General features: G+C 41.1%; 1 protein-coding gene across 5 annotated transcripts in view; it reads right to left on the minus strand.

Moving 5' to 3' along the window:
• Positions 1 to 14138, minus strand: part of NOL4L (nucleolar protein 4 like) — a 210037-nt gene that overhangs the window by 11468 nt on the left and 184431 nt on the right. For all 5 annotated transcript variants that reach the window (XM_074211872.1, XM_074211874.1, XM_074211873.1 and 2 more), the window contains 2 exons: positions 12847 to 12969; positions 12016 to 12217 (listed from right to left, as the gene is read on the minus strand). In XM_074211872.1, coding sequence (XP_074067973.1) covers positions 12016 to 12217; positions 12847 to 12969 — 325 coding nt within the window. The remainder of the gene's footprint in view (positions 1 to 12015; positions 12218 to 12846; positions 12970 to 14138) is intronic.

Here is a 14138-nt window from a genome sequence, read left to right on the forward strand (position 1 = left end):
CAGAGGGCAAAATAGAAATGGAGAGAATCCACCGATCCCCCCGAGAAAGAGATCCCAAAAAACCAACCCCTAGGAATATTATAGCCAAGTTCCAGAACTCCCAAGTCAAAGAGAAAATATTACAAGCAGCCAGAAGGACACAGTTCAGATATCGTGGAGCTGCAGTCAGGATCACACAGGACTTAGCAGCAACTACATTGGAAGCTCTAGGGCTTGGAATATAATAAACCGGAAGGCAAAAGAGCTTAGTATGCAGCCGAGAATAAACTACCCAGCAAGGCTGAATGTCCTCTTCCAGGGAAAAAGATGGACTTTCAATGAACCAGAGGAATTTCAAATGTTCCTGTTAGAATGGCCAGAGCTGAACAGAAGGTTTGATCTTCAGATACAGGACTCAGGTGAAGCATGGAGATTGGAGGAGAGGGGGGAAATATGAGGGACTTAATGAGGCTGAATTGTATGTATTCCTGCATAGAAAAATGACACTGATAATACTCATATGAACCTTCTCAGTTAACAGAGCAGGTAGAGGAAGCTTTTATAGTTGAAGCACAGGAGAAAGCTGAATTAGAAGATAAAATATGGTGTAAAAATGGAGTCAATAGGAAAAAAAGGGAAATATAATGGGAGAAAGAAAAAGGAGAGGGGGAATAGGCCAAGATATTTCATATAATAAGATTTTTCTTTATTACAATGAGCTATTGCAATGATATGGAAGGGGGGAAGGCAAGGGGGAATGAGGGAAACTTAGCTCTCATCAGAGGTGGCCAGGAGAGGAAACAGCAAATATACTCAATGGGGTATAGACATCTGGAGTAAGAAGGAGAGAAGGGGGACAGGGGGAAGGGGGGGATGTGAGTGATGGAGGAGAGGATTGACCATGGGGGTAGAGTGGTCAGATATAACACATTTTCCTTTTTACTTCTTGTAAGGGGCTAGGATTGGATGGCCTGTCCGGGACCATAGGGCCAGGTGGATGCTGGGCCTAAGGGGTGGTATGGGAGCTCAGGGCCTCTTGGCCCCAGAGCCAGGGATCTGTCTGCTGTGCCACTCAGCTACCCCCTACAGCAGAGTCAGAGTGAAAGGAGAGAGAAAATATAGTACGTGGTAGTGGACAATTACGAAAGGAGGGAGTTGCAATCAGCAATGGCAACATTGGAAAAATATGGAAGTAACTTTTGCCATGGACTTATCATAAAGAATGTGATCCATCCGCGACAGAGTTGTTGGTGTTGGAACAAAGACTCAAGCACATTTTTTATTAGTAGTATTATTATTTTGGGGGGTGCAGGGCAAATGGGGCTGGGTGGCCTGCCTGGGGCTGCATAGCAGGGTGATCGTTGGGTGTCTGAGGCCGGATTTGGACCCAGGTGCTCCTGGCTCAAGGGCCAATGCTCTGTCCACCACCCAGCCACCCCTGCTATTATTACTATTTTATTTTGGGTCTTTTTTGTTTTCTTTTTTTTTTGGTTTTTGCAGGACAGTGGGGTTCAGGTGGCTTGCATGTCACACAGCTGGGTGATTGTTGGGTGTATGGGGCTGAATGTGGGCTCAGGTGCTCGTGGCTCCAGGGCTGGTGTTCCGTCCATTGTGCCACCTGGCCATACCTACAATTATTACTATTATTTTTTTTTTAATTTTAATTTTTTTTCTCTCCCCTTTATCGCTCAAGCAAGTCTATATTTATGGGGGGGTATTTTGTTTACTCTTAAACAAGAATATTTTATTAATGTAAAAAAACATTATTTGTACAAAGTGAGAATAAATATTAAATAAAAAAAATCACCATTTAGAAAGATGTTTCTCAACACTCTTCTTGATTGTTTCATCCTGGAGAGGACTTCTTAAGTTTATAGAAGTCTAATTTCTCTCTCATGGAACTGAATTAGAAGAATCCTTAGAAATAGACCAAAACCTGTCCCATCTAGGCCTTTTGATTGTGGTTTTGCTAGGTAGAATAAGTTCTGTAATTCCATGATGTCAGTTAAATAATCTATAAGATTGTAAACTCCATGAGAGTAAAGACTGGATCTTTTTCTATAAACTTTGCACTGTCCAGGTAGACAGTGTTGTTGAGTGGAGGGAGGCAAGATTTAAGTATATACTAGTTTTAGGGTCTTTAATTGTTCTATAGATTTTATTTATTTTGAGTTTCACAACTTTTCCCCTAATTTTACTTCCCTCCCCCCATCCCCCACAGAAGGCAATTTGCCAGTCTTTACATTGTTTCCATGGTATACATTGATCCAAATTGAATGTGATGAGAGAGAAACCATATCCTTAAGGAAGAAACAAAGTATAAGAGATAGCAAGATCAGACAATAAGATATGTTTTTTTTCCCCTAAATTAAAGGTAATAGTCCTTGGTCTTTGTTCAAATTCCACAGTTCTTTCTCTACAGATGGTATTCTCCATTACAGACAGCCCCAAATTGTCCCTGATTGTTGCACTGATGGAATGAGTGAGTCCATCAAGCATTGTTTTAAAAATATAAAACAGTGTTTTGAGTAACTTGTGTTGGCCATGGAATGATAGAATTTAGTTCTTGTAAAGAAGATACATGATAAAGTAGAAAGACCCCATGACTTGGAGTCAGAAGATCTTGGACTTTATCTTTGCCCTAGCACCATGAGCACACCCTTTAATCAGCATCAGTTTCTGCCTGTATAAAGTGGAGCTGATACAATTTGTCCCATCAGCTTCATGAATGACCATGAAGAAAGAAATGAGCAAAACCTAAGATGTTAAAGAAATTTGTTAATCTAAAGATTTATTATTTGATGAATTATTAATATTGGAAGACTTAATAAGGATAAGGAATGATTGTTTTGGGAAAAACCAAAAAATCCTCAAAGGGACTTTTTTAGCTTGCACATTTTCTTTGGGGAAGGGGTGATGGTTGTGAGAGGTAGGAAGACAGAATAGGAAAATAACTGGAATATGTCCAAAAGAAGATGATCAACAGGATGAGGATACTGGAAACCAGACCAAAGAACTAGCAAGGTCTCAGCTAGAGAAGACTTAGGGAAGATATGGCTTGAGGAATTAGCTTTGTTTTCATGACCAAAGGGGAAAGACCTAGGAGCATCAGGAGGAATTTACAAAGGCAGATTTCAGCTGAGTGGAAAGAAAGTCTCCCTAACAAGCCCAAGTTAGGTAGTGAGTTTCCTGCTATTGCAGCTTGAAGACAATTAGCCAGGGATGATATCAAATGAATTCTAGTTCAGGTACAGATTGGACTTGATGAGACTCTTGATGGTTTCTTCCAACAGAGATGGTCTAACAGCTTGACCACAGGGGAGATCATAGTAACCCACTGCATACTGAGAAATGACATAGTAAAATTAATTCCTTATCAAGGTGAACAATGTCTGAGGGCACAGTGCTGACCTGTTAGAACTACCACAATCTTTCCCCATGTCTTATTTTCAGAGACAGGATGTTTGCCTAGAGAGATCAGAGGTAAGGTTCTATAGGGGTGGGAAGGAGAAGGAGTAATAACTGAGATAACTTTTACATCTTTATGAAGGCTGACTGGCTTTGGATCTGTTACCATATCCCAATCCAAGCCAAGGAAAAGAATCTGTATATGGAAACCTGAATCTTGAGAGAAGTTGAAGCTCCATTCTTCAGATAATAGAATGAAGCAGAATTTCAAGATGGGAGATTAAAAACTAGCATCTAAGGCATCCCAAAGTATCAGCCTACTATACTTTACTCTCCAACAGAAGAAAGGGTGGAAGAATAACCAGTGGTAGGCCTTCAGAAAGATTTCTGAAGGACTATTCTGGTAACCAGAATCCTACTTTACAAAAATAAAATTGGTGCTAGAAATTGAGAGGGGGGCCTCTCATCAATTTCTTTCTTGTTTTTTTTTTAAGTTTTTGCAAGACAATGGGATTAAGTGACTTGTCCAAGGCCACATAGCTAGATAATTATTAACTATCTGAGACCATATTTGAACTCAGGTCCTCCTGACTCCAGGGCTGGTGTTCTAATCCACTGCCATCCAGCTGCCCCTGTCATCAATCTATCAGGATCTTAGCTATGAATTAGAGCCCAGCCATACATGTGCTTGACCTATACCCCAGACAGATCAGGAAAAAAAAGGTCCTATATGTAGGAAAATATTTTAAGGCATTTCCTTTTGTGGAAGCAAAGCACTGTAAACCAAAGGAGCACTCATCTATTCCCCAATTGGAAATGATTGAAATTATGGTTTATTAATTTAATAGAGGGCATCTTTCTGAGTTCAAATCTGGCTTCAAACACTTATTAGAAGCATGCTCCTGGGCGAGTCACTTAACCCTGTCCGTCTCAGTTTATTCATCTGTAAAATGAACTGGAAAAGGAAATGGCAAACCACTATAATATCTTTGTCATGAAAATTCCAAATGGGCTACAGAGTCAGATATATCTGAAATGACTGAACAATAAAAATCATGCCATTTGAAGTAAGAAACAGTTTCAAAGAAACCTGGGTAGATTTGTATGCACTTTTGCATAATGAAGTAAGCAGAACCAGAAGAAAAATTTGTACTATAATATTATAAAAAATGAACAACCATTAAAGACTGAAAGTTGTAATGATCAAGTGCAATTCCAGAGATCTAGTGCTGTAGCCAGCCACCTACTTCCTGAAAGAGACTTGATAAGACTCAAGAAGCAAAATGAGAGATGTATTTTTAGCTATGGAATTTTGATTGATATACATGTTTTACAAGAGTTTTTTGTTTGTTTGTTTAGTTGCAGGAGTTGGAAGAGAAAATAAGAGCTTATTAATTGGAAAAATCCAAGTAAGGTAACCTTTATAAAAAGGCCACTGCAATAATCCAGGAGTAAGGTGATGAGGGGGTCTGCACCAGGAGAGTAGCTGTGAGTGAAGAGAAAGGAACATAAATGAGAACTATTGTGAAGGTAGTAATGAACAAGACTTGGCAACACAAGAGATGTGTGGAGTAAGAGCCTCCTGTTTCCCTGGGGTCTCTGCCAGTGAGATCCTGCTGCTCTTTTCTCCCTTTGAAACACCTTGAAATCTTCTCCCTAAAGTCTGATCCACTTAGAACATTTTATTTTACATTATAATTAGGTCATCTCTCTGACTTTATCAGATTCTCTTACACCCCAGGTCTTTGTATTCAATAATTGTTCAATAAATGTTTAAGGAATGAGGGAAAAGGTGGGGAAGGGAAGGGCTTCTCTTGAAGAATAAGAAAATAGAGCCTTTAGGTCTTTCATGTAAGCAAGAGGGTTTGAATAGCCCAGAATCTCAGTAAGAAAATAAATGAGGATGATGATGATAATCTTTGAAAAGGAAAAGGATCCAAATGAATAAATCCTACTTTAATCAATTAATATGGTAATAATAATAGCTTAAGTTTATAAGGCAAGTGACTTGCCCAAGGTCACCCAGTATGTGTCAAATATTTGTGGTCAAATTTGAACTCAGGTCCTCCTAACTCCAAGGCCAATGCTCTGTCCATTGTGCGTGCCACCTACCTGCCCACATTGTTTTGTTTTGTTTTAGATTTTTTTTGCAAGGCAAACAGGGTTAAGTGGCTTGCCCAAGGCCACACACCTAGGTAATTATTAAGTCTCTGAGGCCGGATTTGAACTCAGGTACTCCTGACTCCAGGGCCAGTGCTCTTGTCCACTGTGCCACCTAGCCACACCCTGCCCACATTGTTATAGTACTTTTAAGTTTATAAGAACTATTATCTTCAGTTTCATCCTCAAAATAAGTAGGATTGGCAGGCTCCCCATTTTGCAGACCAGGAGACCAAGGCACAGAAGGGGGAGGTGATTTATCCAAGATCACTAGATAAAGTCAGACAAAAGGCTATTAATTCCAGACCATTCCAGAAGATGCCAGAAAAGAAAAATCAACATTTCTTTCCTCAAAGAGAGCAAGTAAGAGCCTGCAAGTGAATCTGTTCTTGTTTTTTCTTGGAGAAATAAATGGTGAAAGGCAATCTGACTTGGTTAGGTCCAAGCTCTTTGAAAAATTTCACCTTTCTAGGCTGAGCCCACAAAACAGGAACCAGAACATTTACCTTCCCTTTCTCCCAGAGTTATGGGAAAGACAACACAAATGTCAGCTATTCTTCCTTTCTTTCTCATTGAGTGTGGTGGTTTGGGAAGCTTCTCCATTCTGAAGTTTTGAGTAGGATTCAAACAGCAGAACTGACTATGTTTGGGTTACAACCAGACTTCATGTTACTGGTAGACATATTTCTCCACTTGGGACAGCTAGGTGGTGCAGTGGATAGAGCACAGGCCCTGGAGTCAGGAGGACCTGAGTTCAAATCCAGCCTCAGACACTTAATAATTATCTAGCTGTGTGGCCTTCAGCAAGTCACTTAACCCCATTGCCTTGCAAAAAAAATTAAAAAATAAAAAAACAACCCCCCCCCCCATTTCTCCACTGGAGGATAAGCAGCAGAGTGAAAGGCAGCTCTGCTATACACAATGGAAGGAAGAACCATTGATTTCAGTTAGAAACAGGATTCTGTGTGTGTGTGTGTGTGTGTGTGTGTGTGTGTGTGTGTGAGAGAGAGAGAGAGAGAGAGAGAGAGAGAGAGAGAGAGAGAGAGAAGTAGACACCTATAGATCCCTTCTCAAAACAATGTTTAAATAATTGAAGGAAATACTAAATTTTAGATAGAGGCTAGTGAAACTAAGCATGCAATTTTGTTCCCATTCAAGTTCCAAAACAACTGAGACTCAAGTCATAGACTGACAATCCCTTGGGACTCTGAGGATTCCAGGTTAAGAGCCTCTGAGCTAGAGGGATTTCCTCCAAACAGATGCCAATATAATTAAAGCCACTGACATTACTATCTAAACCAAATCCCCTCAAGGAGCTTAGACTCTAATGGGAGAGACACGTACAAAAATAGCAACATAAAAGATGATGATGATGCTTTCCCTACATCAGGAGAGGTGATGCCATGACAAGCAAGTGAATTGGATTGTAGTGAGGGGGTGCTAAGTCACCAGCCTCACTTTCTCCTCCTAAACATCTGGATCCAGTAGCAAGACTGGAGATAGAGATTTGGATGTGAGGTAAGCAGGATCAAGTGACTTGCCCAAAGTTACCCAGTATGTATCAAATATCAAGGGTCTAATTTGAACTCAAGTCCTCCTGACTCCAAGGCCTGTGCTCTATCCATTGTGCCACCTACATGCCCACAGATACATACAAGTAGATATTAAGGTAGCTTTTGAAAGGAGCTTGGAGTATCAGAGAAAAAACCTCCTACAAAAGATAGAGCTGGTACTAAATCTTGGGGACTCTAAGAGGTTGAATGGAGGATATAGAACATCTCAACACTGGAGACAGCGCAATGGTACCAAGATGGAAGATGAAGCTTTGTGTAGGAAAGACAACAAGTAGGCCAATATGCCTAGACAGTGTGGCTAGAATTCACCAAGAGAAATAAAGAATAAGAAAACAGAAATGATAAGAAGATGCCATATTGTGAAGAACTTTAAATTCTATTAAAAAAGGATCCTAGAGGTATGAGGGAGCCATTAACTTATTGAGTAAGGATGGATGGACAAGGGGATCATATAGACTTGTGCCTTAGGAAAATTGTTTCAGTAGCAATGTGGCTGATGGACTGGGGAAAGGGGGGGTGGAAAGTGGGAGGGGAGAGAGAGAGAGGAGAAGAAGAAGAAGAAGAAGAAGAAGAAGAGAGGAGAGGAGAGAGGGGGAAGAGAGACAAAGACAGAGAGGAGAGATGGGGGAGAGACAGAGAGAGACAGAGGGGGGAGAGGCAGAAAATGAGAGAGATTGAGAAGAGGGAGAGAGACAGAGGAGAAAGAGAGTGAGAAACTTAAGGGAAGGAAGGTATTACAATATTCCAAGTGAAAAGTGAAGAGGCTTTGAGAATCAGAATGGTGACTGGGGAGTGGAGAGAAGAGAGATGCTGGTGGAGAAAGAAACAGGATTTGTGACTATATGGGATGAGAGTGAAGAGTTGAGGATGAGACAGAGGTTGTGAACATCTGTGACTGGAATGACAGCACTGCCCTTGACTATAATGGAAAAATACATATGGGGGAGGGCTTAAAGGAAAAGATGAGTTGTGTTCTGGACATGATGAATTTGAGATACTGACAGGACACATCCAATTTGAAATGTTCAAGAGAAGTTGATGATAGAGAAATCAGGACAGAGATTATGTCTAAATCAACAGGTTTGAGAATCATATGCAGAGAGTTAAACAAACATAGGAACTATGAGATCACCAAATGAGATAGTACAGAGTGCAAAAAAGAAAAATCTAGGATAGAGATTTGGGAGACTGAGTAAAGGATATGGAAGTATAGTCAGACACGAAGGAGAAGAACCAGGAAAAGTCTATGTTTAGTCATTTTTCAGTCATGCTCAACTCTTCCTGACCCCATTTGGAGTTTTCTTGGCAATGATACTGCAGTGGTTTACTATTCCTTCTCCAGGTCATTTTACAGATGAGGAAACTGAAGCAAACATGGTTAAGTGACTTGCCCAGGGTCACACAGCTAGTGTATGTCTAAAGCAGAAATTGGACTCGGAAGATGAGTCTTCCAAACTCCAAGCCCAACACTCTATCCACTGCCATAGAGAAAAGAGATTCTAGAAAAGAGAGATGGAGGGGATGAGCAGGGGCAAAGGCTGCAGAGAAATTAAGGACAAAGTCTGAGAAAAGATCATCAGATTTGGCAATTAAGAGGTCACTGAGAACTTTGGAGACAGGCATTTTGTGGCATGATGAGGTCAGAAGCTACAAGGCTGAGGATTTGGCAGAAAGAGAGTGTGGAAACTTAGTGAATGACTTTTTTAAGTAGTTTAGTTGAAAAGGAAAGATATGGGATGACAGAATCTAATTTTTTTAAGGATAGGAGAAATGTAGGTGTGTTTGTAAACAACAGGGAATGAAGTTACAGGGAAAGGTTAAAAATTAGAGAAGGAACCCTAAAGGGATAGGACTAAGAGCTCACATAAAGGGATTGGCCTCGGTGAGGACAGACAGCCACTTCCTGATCAGAAACCAGAATGAAGAAGATGGTGGGACATGGCAGAGAGGAATGAGAGATAAGGGGGGGGGAGGAGTGGGAGCTTGGCATGAATGGCTTTAATTTTTTTTTTAATGAAGTATGAGGTGAGTTGCAAAAGGAAGAAGAGGTGCTTTGAGTGACCAGTTTTACCCCTGACCTGTAGGCAAATTATGCTTGCCTATCCTCAAATCTATTCTTCCACTCCCTCACTAAACTGTAAAGCTGGGATAAAGTATGTCCCCCAAAGGCAGCTAGGTGGCGCAGTGGATAGAGCACTGACCCTGGAGTCAGGAGGATCTGAGTTCAACTATAGCCTCAGACACTTAACAGTTACCTAGCTGTGTGACCTTGGGCAAGTCATTTAAACCCATTGCCTTGCAAAAAAAATGTCCCCCAATGTATACTTGAAGGGAAAGAGGATCCCCAACTTTTCCTTCAACTCATGTGATCTTAGAATACTCACTTCTTTTCTCTGACCCTCTAAAATGAGGGGAGGGATTCAACTAAAATATCTCTATGGTACCTTCCAGTCCTATTCTATTACTTTCCAGGGTGATATTTTGTCAGTAATTATGCCTAGAATCATAAAATGATGGAAAAGAGTTAAAAGATCAGTCAGTCCATTGCTATCATTTTATAAAAGAGGAGGGAAATGACACTGCCTCAATTATTAGTTAGGATGAGGACTCAGGTCTCCTGACTCAGTTCCTCCTCATTACTCTATGAAATTATTATTAACTCAGAAGAAAGGCAAGGTTTTGTTAAAATAATAATTTGAGTTATGGAAATCATATTAGAAAGATTTTTAAAAATGACTAATGGAAGATAGCAGTATCTTGGAGAAGAACTAGTTCTAGGTCTACCTCTTTATGTACAGCTGAAGACAAAAAGTAAGGAAAGAGGCTCTGTTTTCTATGAAACAGGGATGATGCTCATAACTGCTCCCTACCTCACTGGGTGGCTGCAGGGGAAAATGCTTTGTGAACTAGGAAGTTTCCTGATCATGTCTCACAGTGAAATGGAGATGATCTTAGAATCTAGAAGAATGTCAGTGGAATCTAAGCCCTGGATGGTTCTATCAAGGTAAGAAGTATTCAAGTATGGATAGGGTCAGTGTTAGACTTCAAGAGACAGACTAGTCAAATATGGAAGAATGGATGGATTTTATTGTCCATAGGAAACTCATGAAAGATGACAGAGGCAAACTGTGTCATGAAGAGAGTTCTCAGACTGAGAAAATCATGGCTTCTAGAATTATTAATGCAATTGAAAAAGGTTATGTTTGAGTGAGAGGGTAAGAAAAATGATGGCTGCTTCCACCTTCCTCATTAGTGATCTGAAAGCATGAATCGAATGAAGGTGCTAGAGCCTGGAGTTGTCATTCATCACCAGAGAAAAGCCTCCTTAAGTCAAGACTGTCTCAAAGAATGTGTAGGGATGGCCATATAAGTGGCAGTATTCCCTAATCAATATTTCTTTAGGAAAGAGGTGAGGAGAAACAGGTAAGTAGGGATAGGGAAATTGGATCTGAGTCTGCAATGTGATACAGCCAGACCTTATACCATGGCCCAGGATAAGGGGAGTCCTTTCAAAAGAGAATTAAGATTGTTACTGACTGGAAATCAGAGGGCACTCCACTGACTAAGGGAATGGCATAAACAAGGCAAAGAGATTAGTGACAGTAGAAGGAATCTAGACCAGGTAAGGGCTTCTCTCACTTTATAAATGGTGAAACTGAAGCCTAGAGAGGGGTGATGAATTATCCAGCCTATCGCAAGGTGAATCAGTGGTAGACCCCCCCCCCCAGTCCAGACCATTTTTACCCTAAAGCATGAGAGAAAAGCCAAATTATCTCCAAAGAGCATTTACAGGAACTCAGTCTTAACTCATGTATGGATGGGCAGGGAATAAGTAATTTCTTAGGACTGAGTGACCTTGGGCAAGTTATTTCTTTCTAGTTGAGCTATGTGTGCGAATTTGTACTGGGACCTCCCCTGAAACATCGGATTCAGTTTTTTGCCCCATGGTCCTGATGGGTGATATCACACTCAAGTATGTGTATCTTGAAGTTAGCTGGGGGTTAGTAGGAGAATAATGAGGTTCAAAGCCTTTATGATTCTGACTCTGGGTAAGTCACATAACTTCTCTAAGGTTCAGTTTCCTTATCTTTAAAACATGGGAGCTTAACTAGATCAAGAATTCTTAAACTTTTTGGGGGTCTGAGATTCCTTTGGCCATCTGGTAAAGCCTCTGTGGCCCTTCTCAGAATTAGGTTTTTAATATCAGATTACAAAGGAAACCAATAATATTGAAATGCAGTTATTAAAATGGTGAGCAAACAAGTTCATGTGCCCAAGATTAAAAACCCCTAGACCCTGTAGTCTTGAAGAACCCTTCAGACTTTGACAGTTCATTTTATTACTCTGAGTTAAGAATGAGTGAGAGGGTAAGGAAACAGTGATACCTGCTTCTACTCTCCTCAATAATGACATGAAAGCATGAATCAAAAGAAGGTGCTAGAGCCTGGAGTTGTCATTCATTACCAGATGATGACACTAAATTTTATCATTTATGCTCAGGTCTAAAAAGCACCTAATAGGAACCCAAGAATGGAAATGGATCACTTAGGAAAGGGGCAGAAGCCATCTGGGATTCTGTACCTTACTGGCCTTGCCACCTTGAGCAAGTCATTTTTCTTTGTTGAGGCTCAGTCTCATATACTAAAACTATCTACCTCCCTCCCTACCTACCTTAAGGGGATGTTTTATCCCTAGCATAATGTCTGGCACATAAATGTTGACTGAATTGAATTAATCTCAGTTCTGTCAATTCTCCTAGACAAGTCACTTCCCCTCCCTGAGCCTCAATTTCCTCATCCGTAAAAATAAAGTGTTTAGACTGAATGACTTCTAGAGTCACTTCCAATTCTGACAGTATTTGAGTCCCTATCATAAAAACATGCCCCAGCCTCACCGTTACTGTGATTTCCTGTCTGGAGGGAAGTTGGGGGCTGCAGGCTGGTGCCCAGAGTCCCATAGCTGCGATAGCTGTAGTTCAGGCTGCCATTGATGTAGACGGGATCCTGGGCATATGAGGAAGCTGGCAGTGAGTAGGTCGAGTGGGTGAGGGCTGCAGAGTCCCTGGAATGCTGCTTGTCAAGAGCGATGGGCTCATCCTATGCAAGGGGACCAAATGATTTCATCAAATTCAGAGAAAAAGAAGCAAGGAGCCCAACAGGATGTTTCCCTTTTCACAGTCTCGGCTTCCTATGACACATTTTCTTCACTAACCCCCATCTGTAAAATGAAGAGAAGACTAAACTTCCTCCCCCCAGCTCCTGGGGGTGGGAGGGGCAGGGAAGGAATCTCTTAGATGCTGATACACTGCAAATTGGGGGCTACTATTATCAAGGAATCACTGTGGGTCTGGGTCTGCTGCTTCCTCTTCACAGGGCCAGTGATCCACTCAGAACCTCAGGAGCAGTGGCAACTGTTCCTTTCACACTCAAGAAACTAAATCAGTGTTTGATGGTCCCTACTTCCACTGGAATCATCTTCATCCCTCCTGAATGGCTCATTCTTGGGAACTCTGTGCCCTGGCCATCTTCATTGTGCTTTTTTATTGCTTCATATTACTTTTTTAACCCCTTCTCTCCACCTCAATTCTTCCCTATGTCCTTGGTCTTCTACTAGCCCTCCTTCATCCTCTCATCCCCTTTTTCCTGTTAATTCCAACTGGTTCAGTGTCCCCCGTCCCTCTCCCCTCCCCACCCCCCGGGATGGTGTTTGCCTCCTGACTCCATACCTGGGATGTCTGGTAGATCTCCAGTCTCATCCTCTTGGCTGCTTTTCTTGTCTCGCTCTCGCATGCTGCTGCCAGGATATTTTCAGCCATGGCTGAGGTCAGGTGGGGAGGAGTGGGTCTGGTCTAGGGAAGACAGGGCAAGTTAGGATGCCACCAGCCTCATGTAATATCAGCAAATAGAAGTGCTCTTAGAAAATAGACCAAAGGATGTTAATGCTGGCAGGAGCCTTGGAAATCATCTAGTCTAAAGTCTAAACTTGCTTTTGTTTGTTTGTTATTACTGTTTTTACACAGGTGAAGAAACTGGGGAGAAATTAAATGACTTAAATCTGTTGAGTCAGACCTATAGTTACAGTTGGGCTTTGGAATCAGGTGTTCTGACACAAAGTCCAGAATCTGTGATGAAATCTCTTGGCTATATCTAAAGGGAAGTAGAACCTGATAGAGGTGTAGTAAGGAGCATTACTCCCTCATCCAAGATAAGCTCATCTAGCTTAGGAAAAGAAAAGGGAGTGAGTTGGAAAATGCAGGAATTTATATTTATGGAAAGGTATGAGAGGTACAAGAAAGGGAAAAGAGAAACATTAATTAATAATTAATAAAACTAATTAATAGGACCAACAAATTTTTACAATTTTTACAAAGCTCTTTAGTCACAACACCCTGTAAAATAGATGTAAGGGAATAAATTGAGAAGGCCATGTGTCTGGCTCCCATAACTAACCAATAGTAGAGCAAACCTGGAACCCAATTCTCCTGTAGAAAGCCCAATGATACTTAAGAGAAAAGACAATTGATGGGGTGCCAACCTTGAAATCAGGTTTAAATATTTGCCAGTTTTTTTGTGTTATACTTGGACAAGCCAATGTATTTCACTGAATTATGAATCTTGAACTAGAAGGGCCCTTAGAAACCATCTAACCGGGTGGCTAGGTGGCGCAGTGGACAGAGCACGGGCCCTGGAGTCAGGAGGACCTGAGTTCAAATCTGACCTCAGACACTTAATAATTACCTAGCTGTGTGACCTTGGGCAAGCCACTTAACCCCATTTGCCTTGCAAAAAAACCCTAAAAAAATAAAGTAAAAAAATTAAAAAAGAAGTCATGTAACCCCATTGTGTAGAAAAACAAAGTGGGGCCAAGGCAGGTGAAGGTTACAGAGGTAATAATCTAAGAAACATTTGAAACCAGATTCCCTGACTCCCCAGCCAGCACTGTTTCCACTACACCAAACTATTTCTATGAGTTTCCTCACAGATAAAATGATGATACTTCCCCTCCTGCATTGATTCT

Source organism: Macrotis lagotis, chromosome 1 (assembly GCF_037893015.1).
Source record: "Macrotis lagotis isolate mMagLag1 chromosome 1, bilby.v1.9.chrom.fasta, whole genome shotgun sequence".
Lineage (NCBI taxonomy): Eukaryota > Metazoa > Chordata > Mammalia > Peramelemorphia > Peramelidae > Macrotis > Macrotis lagotis.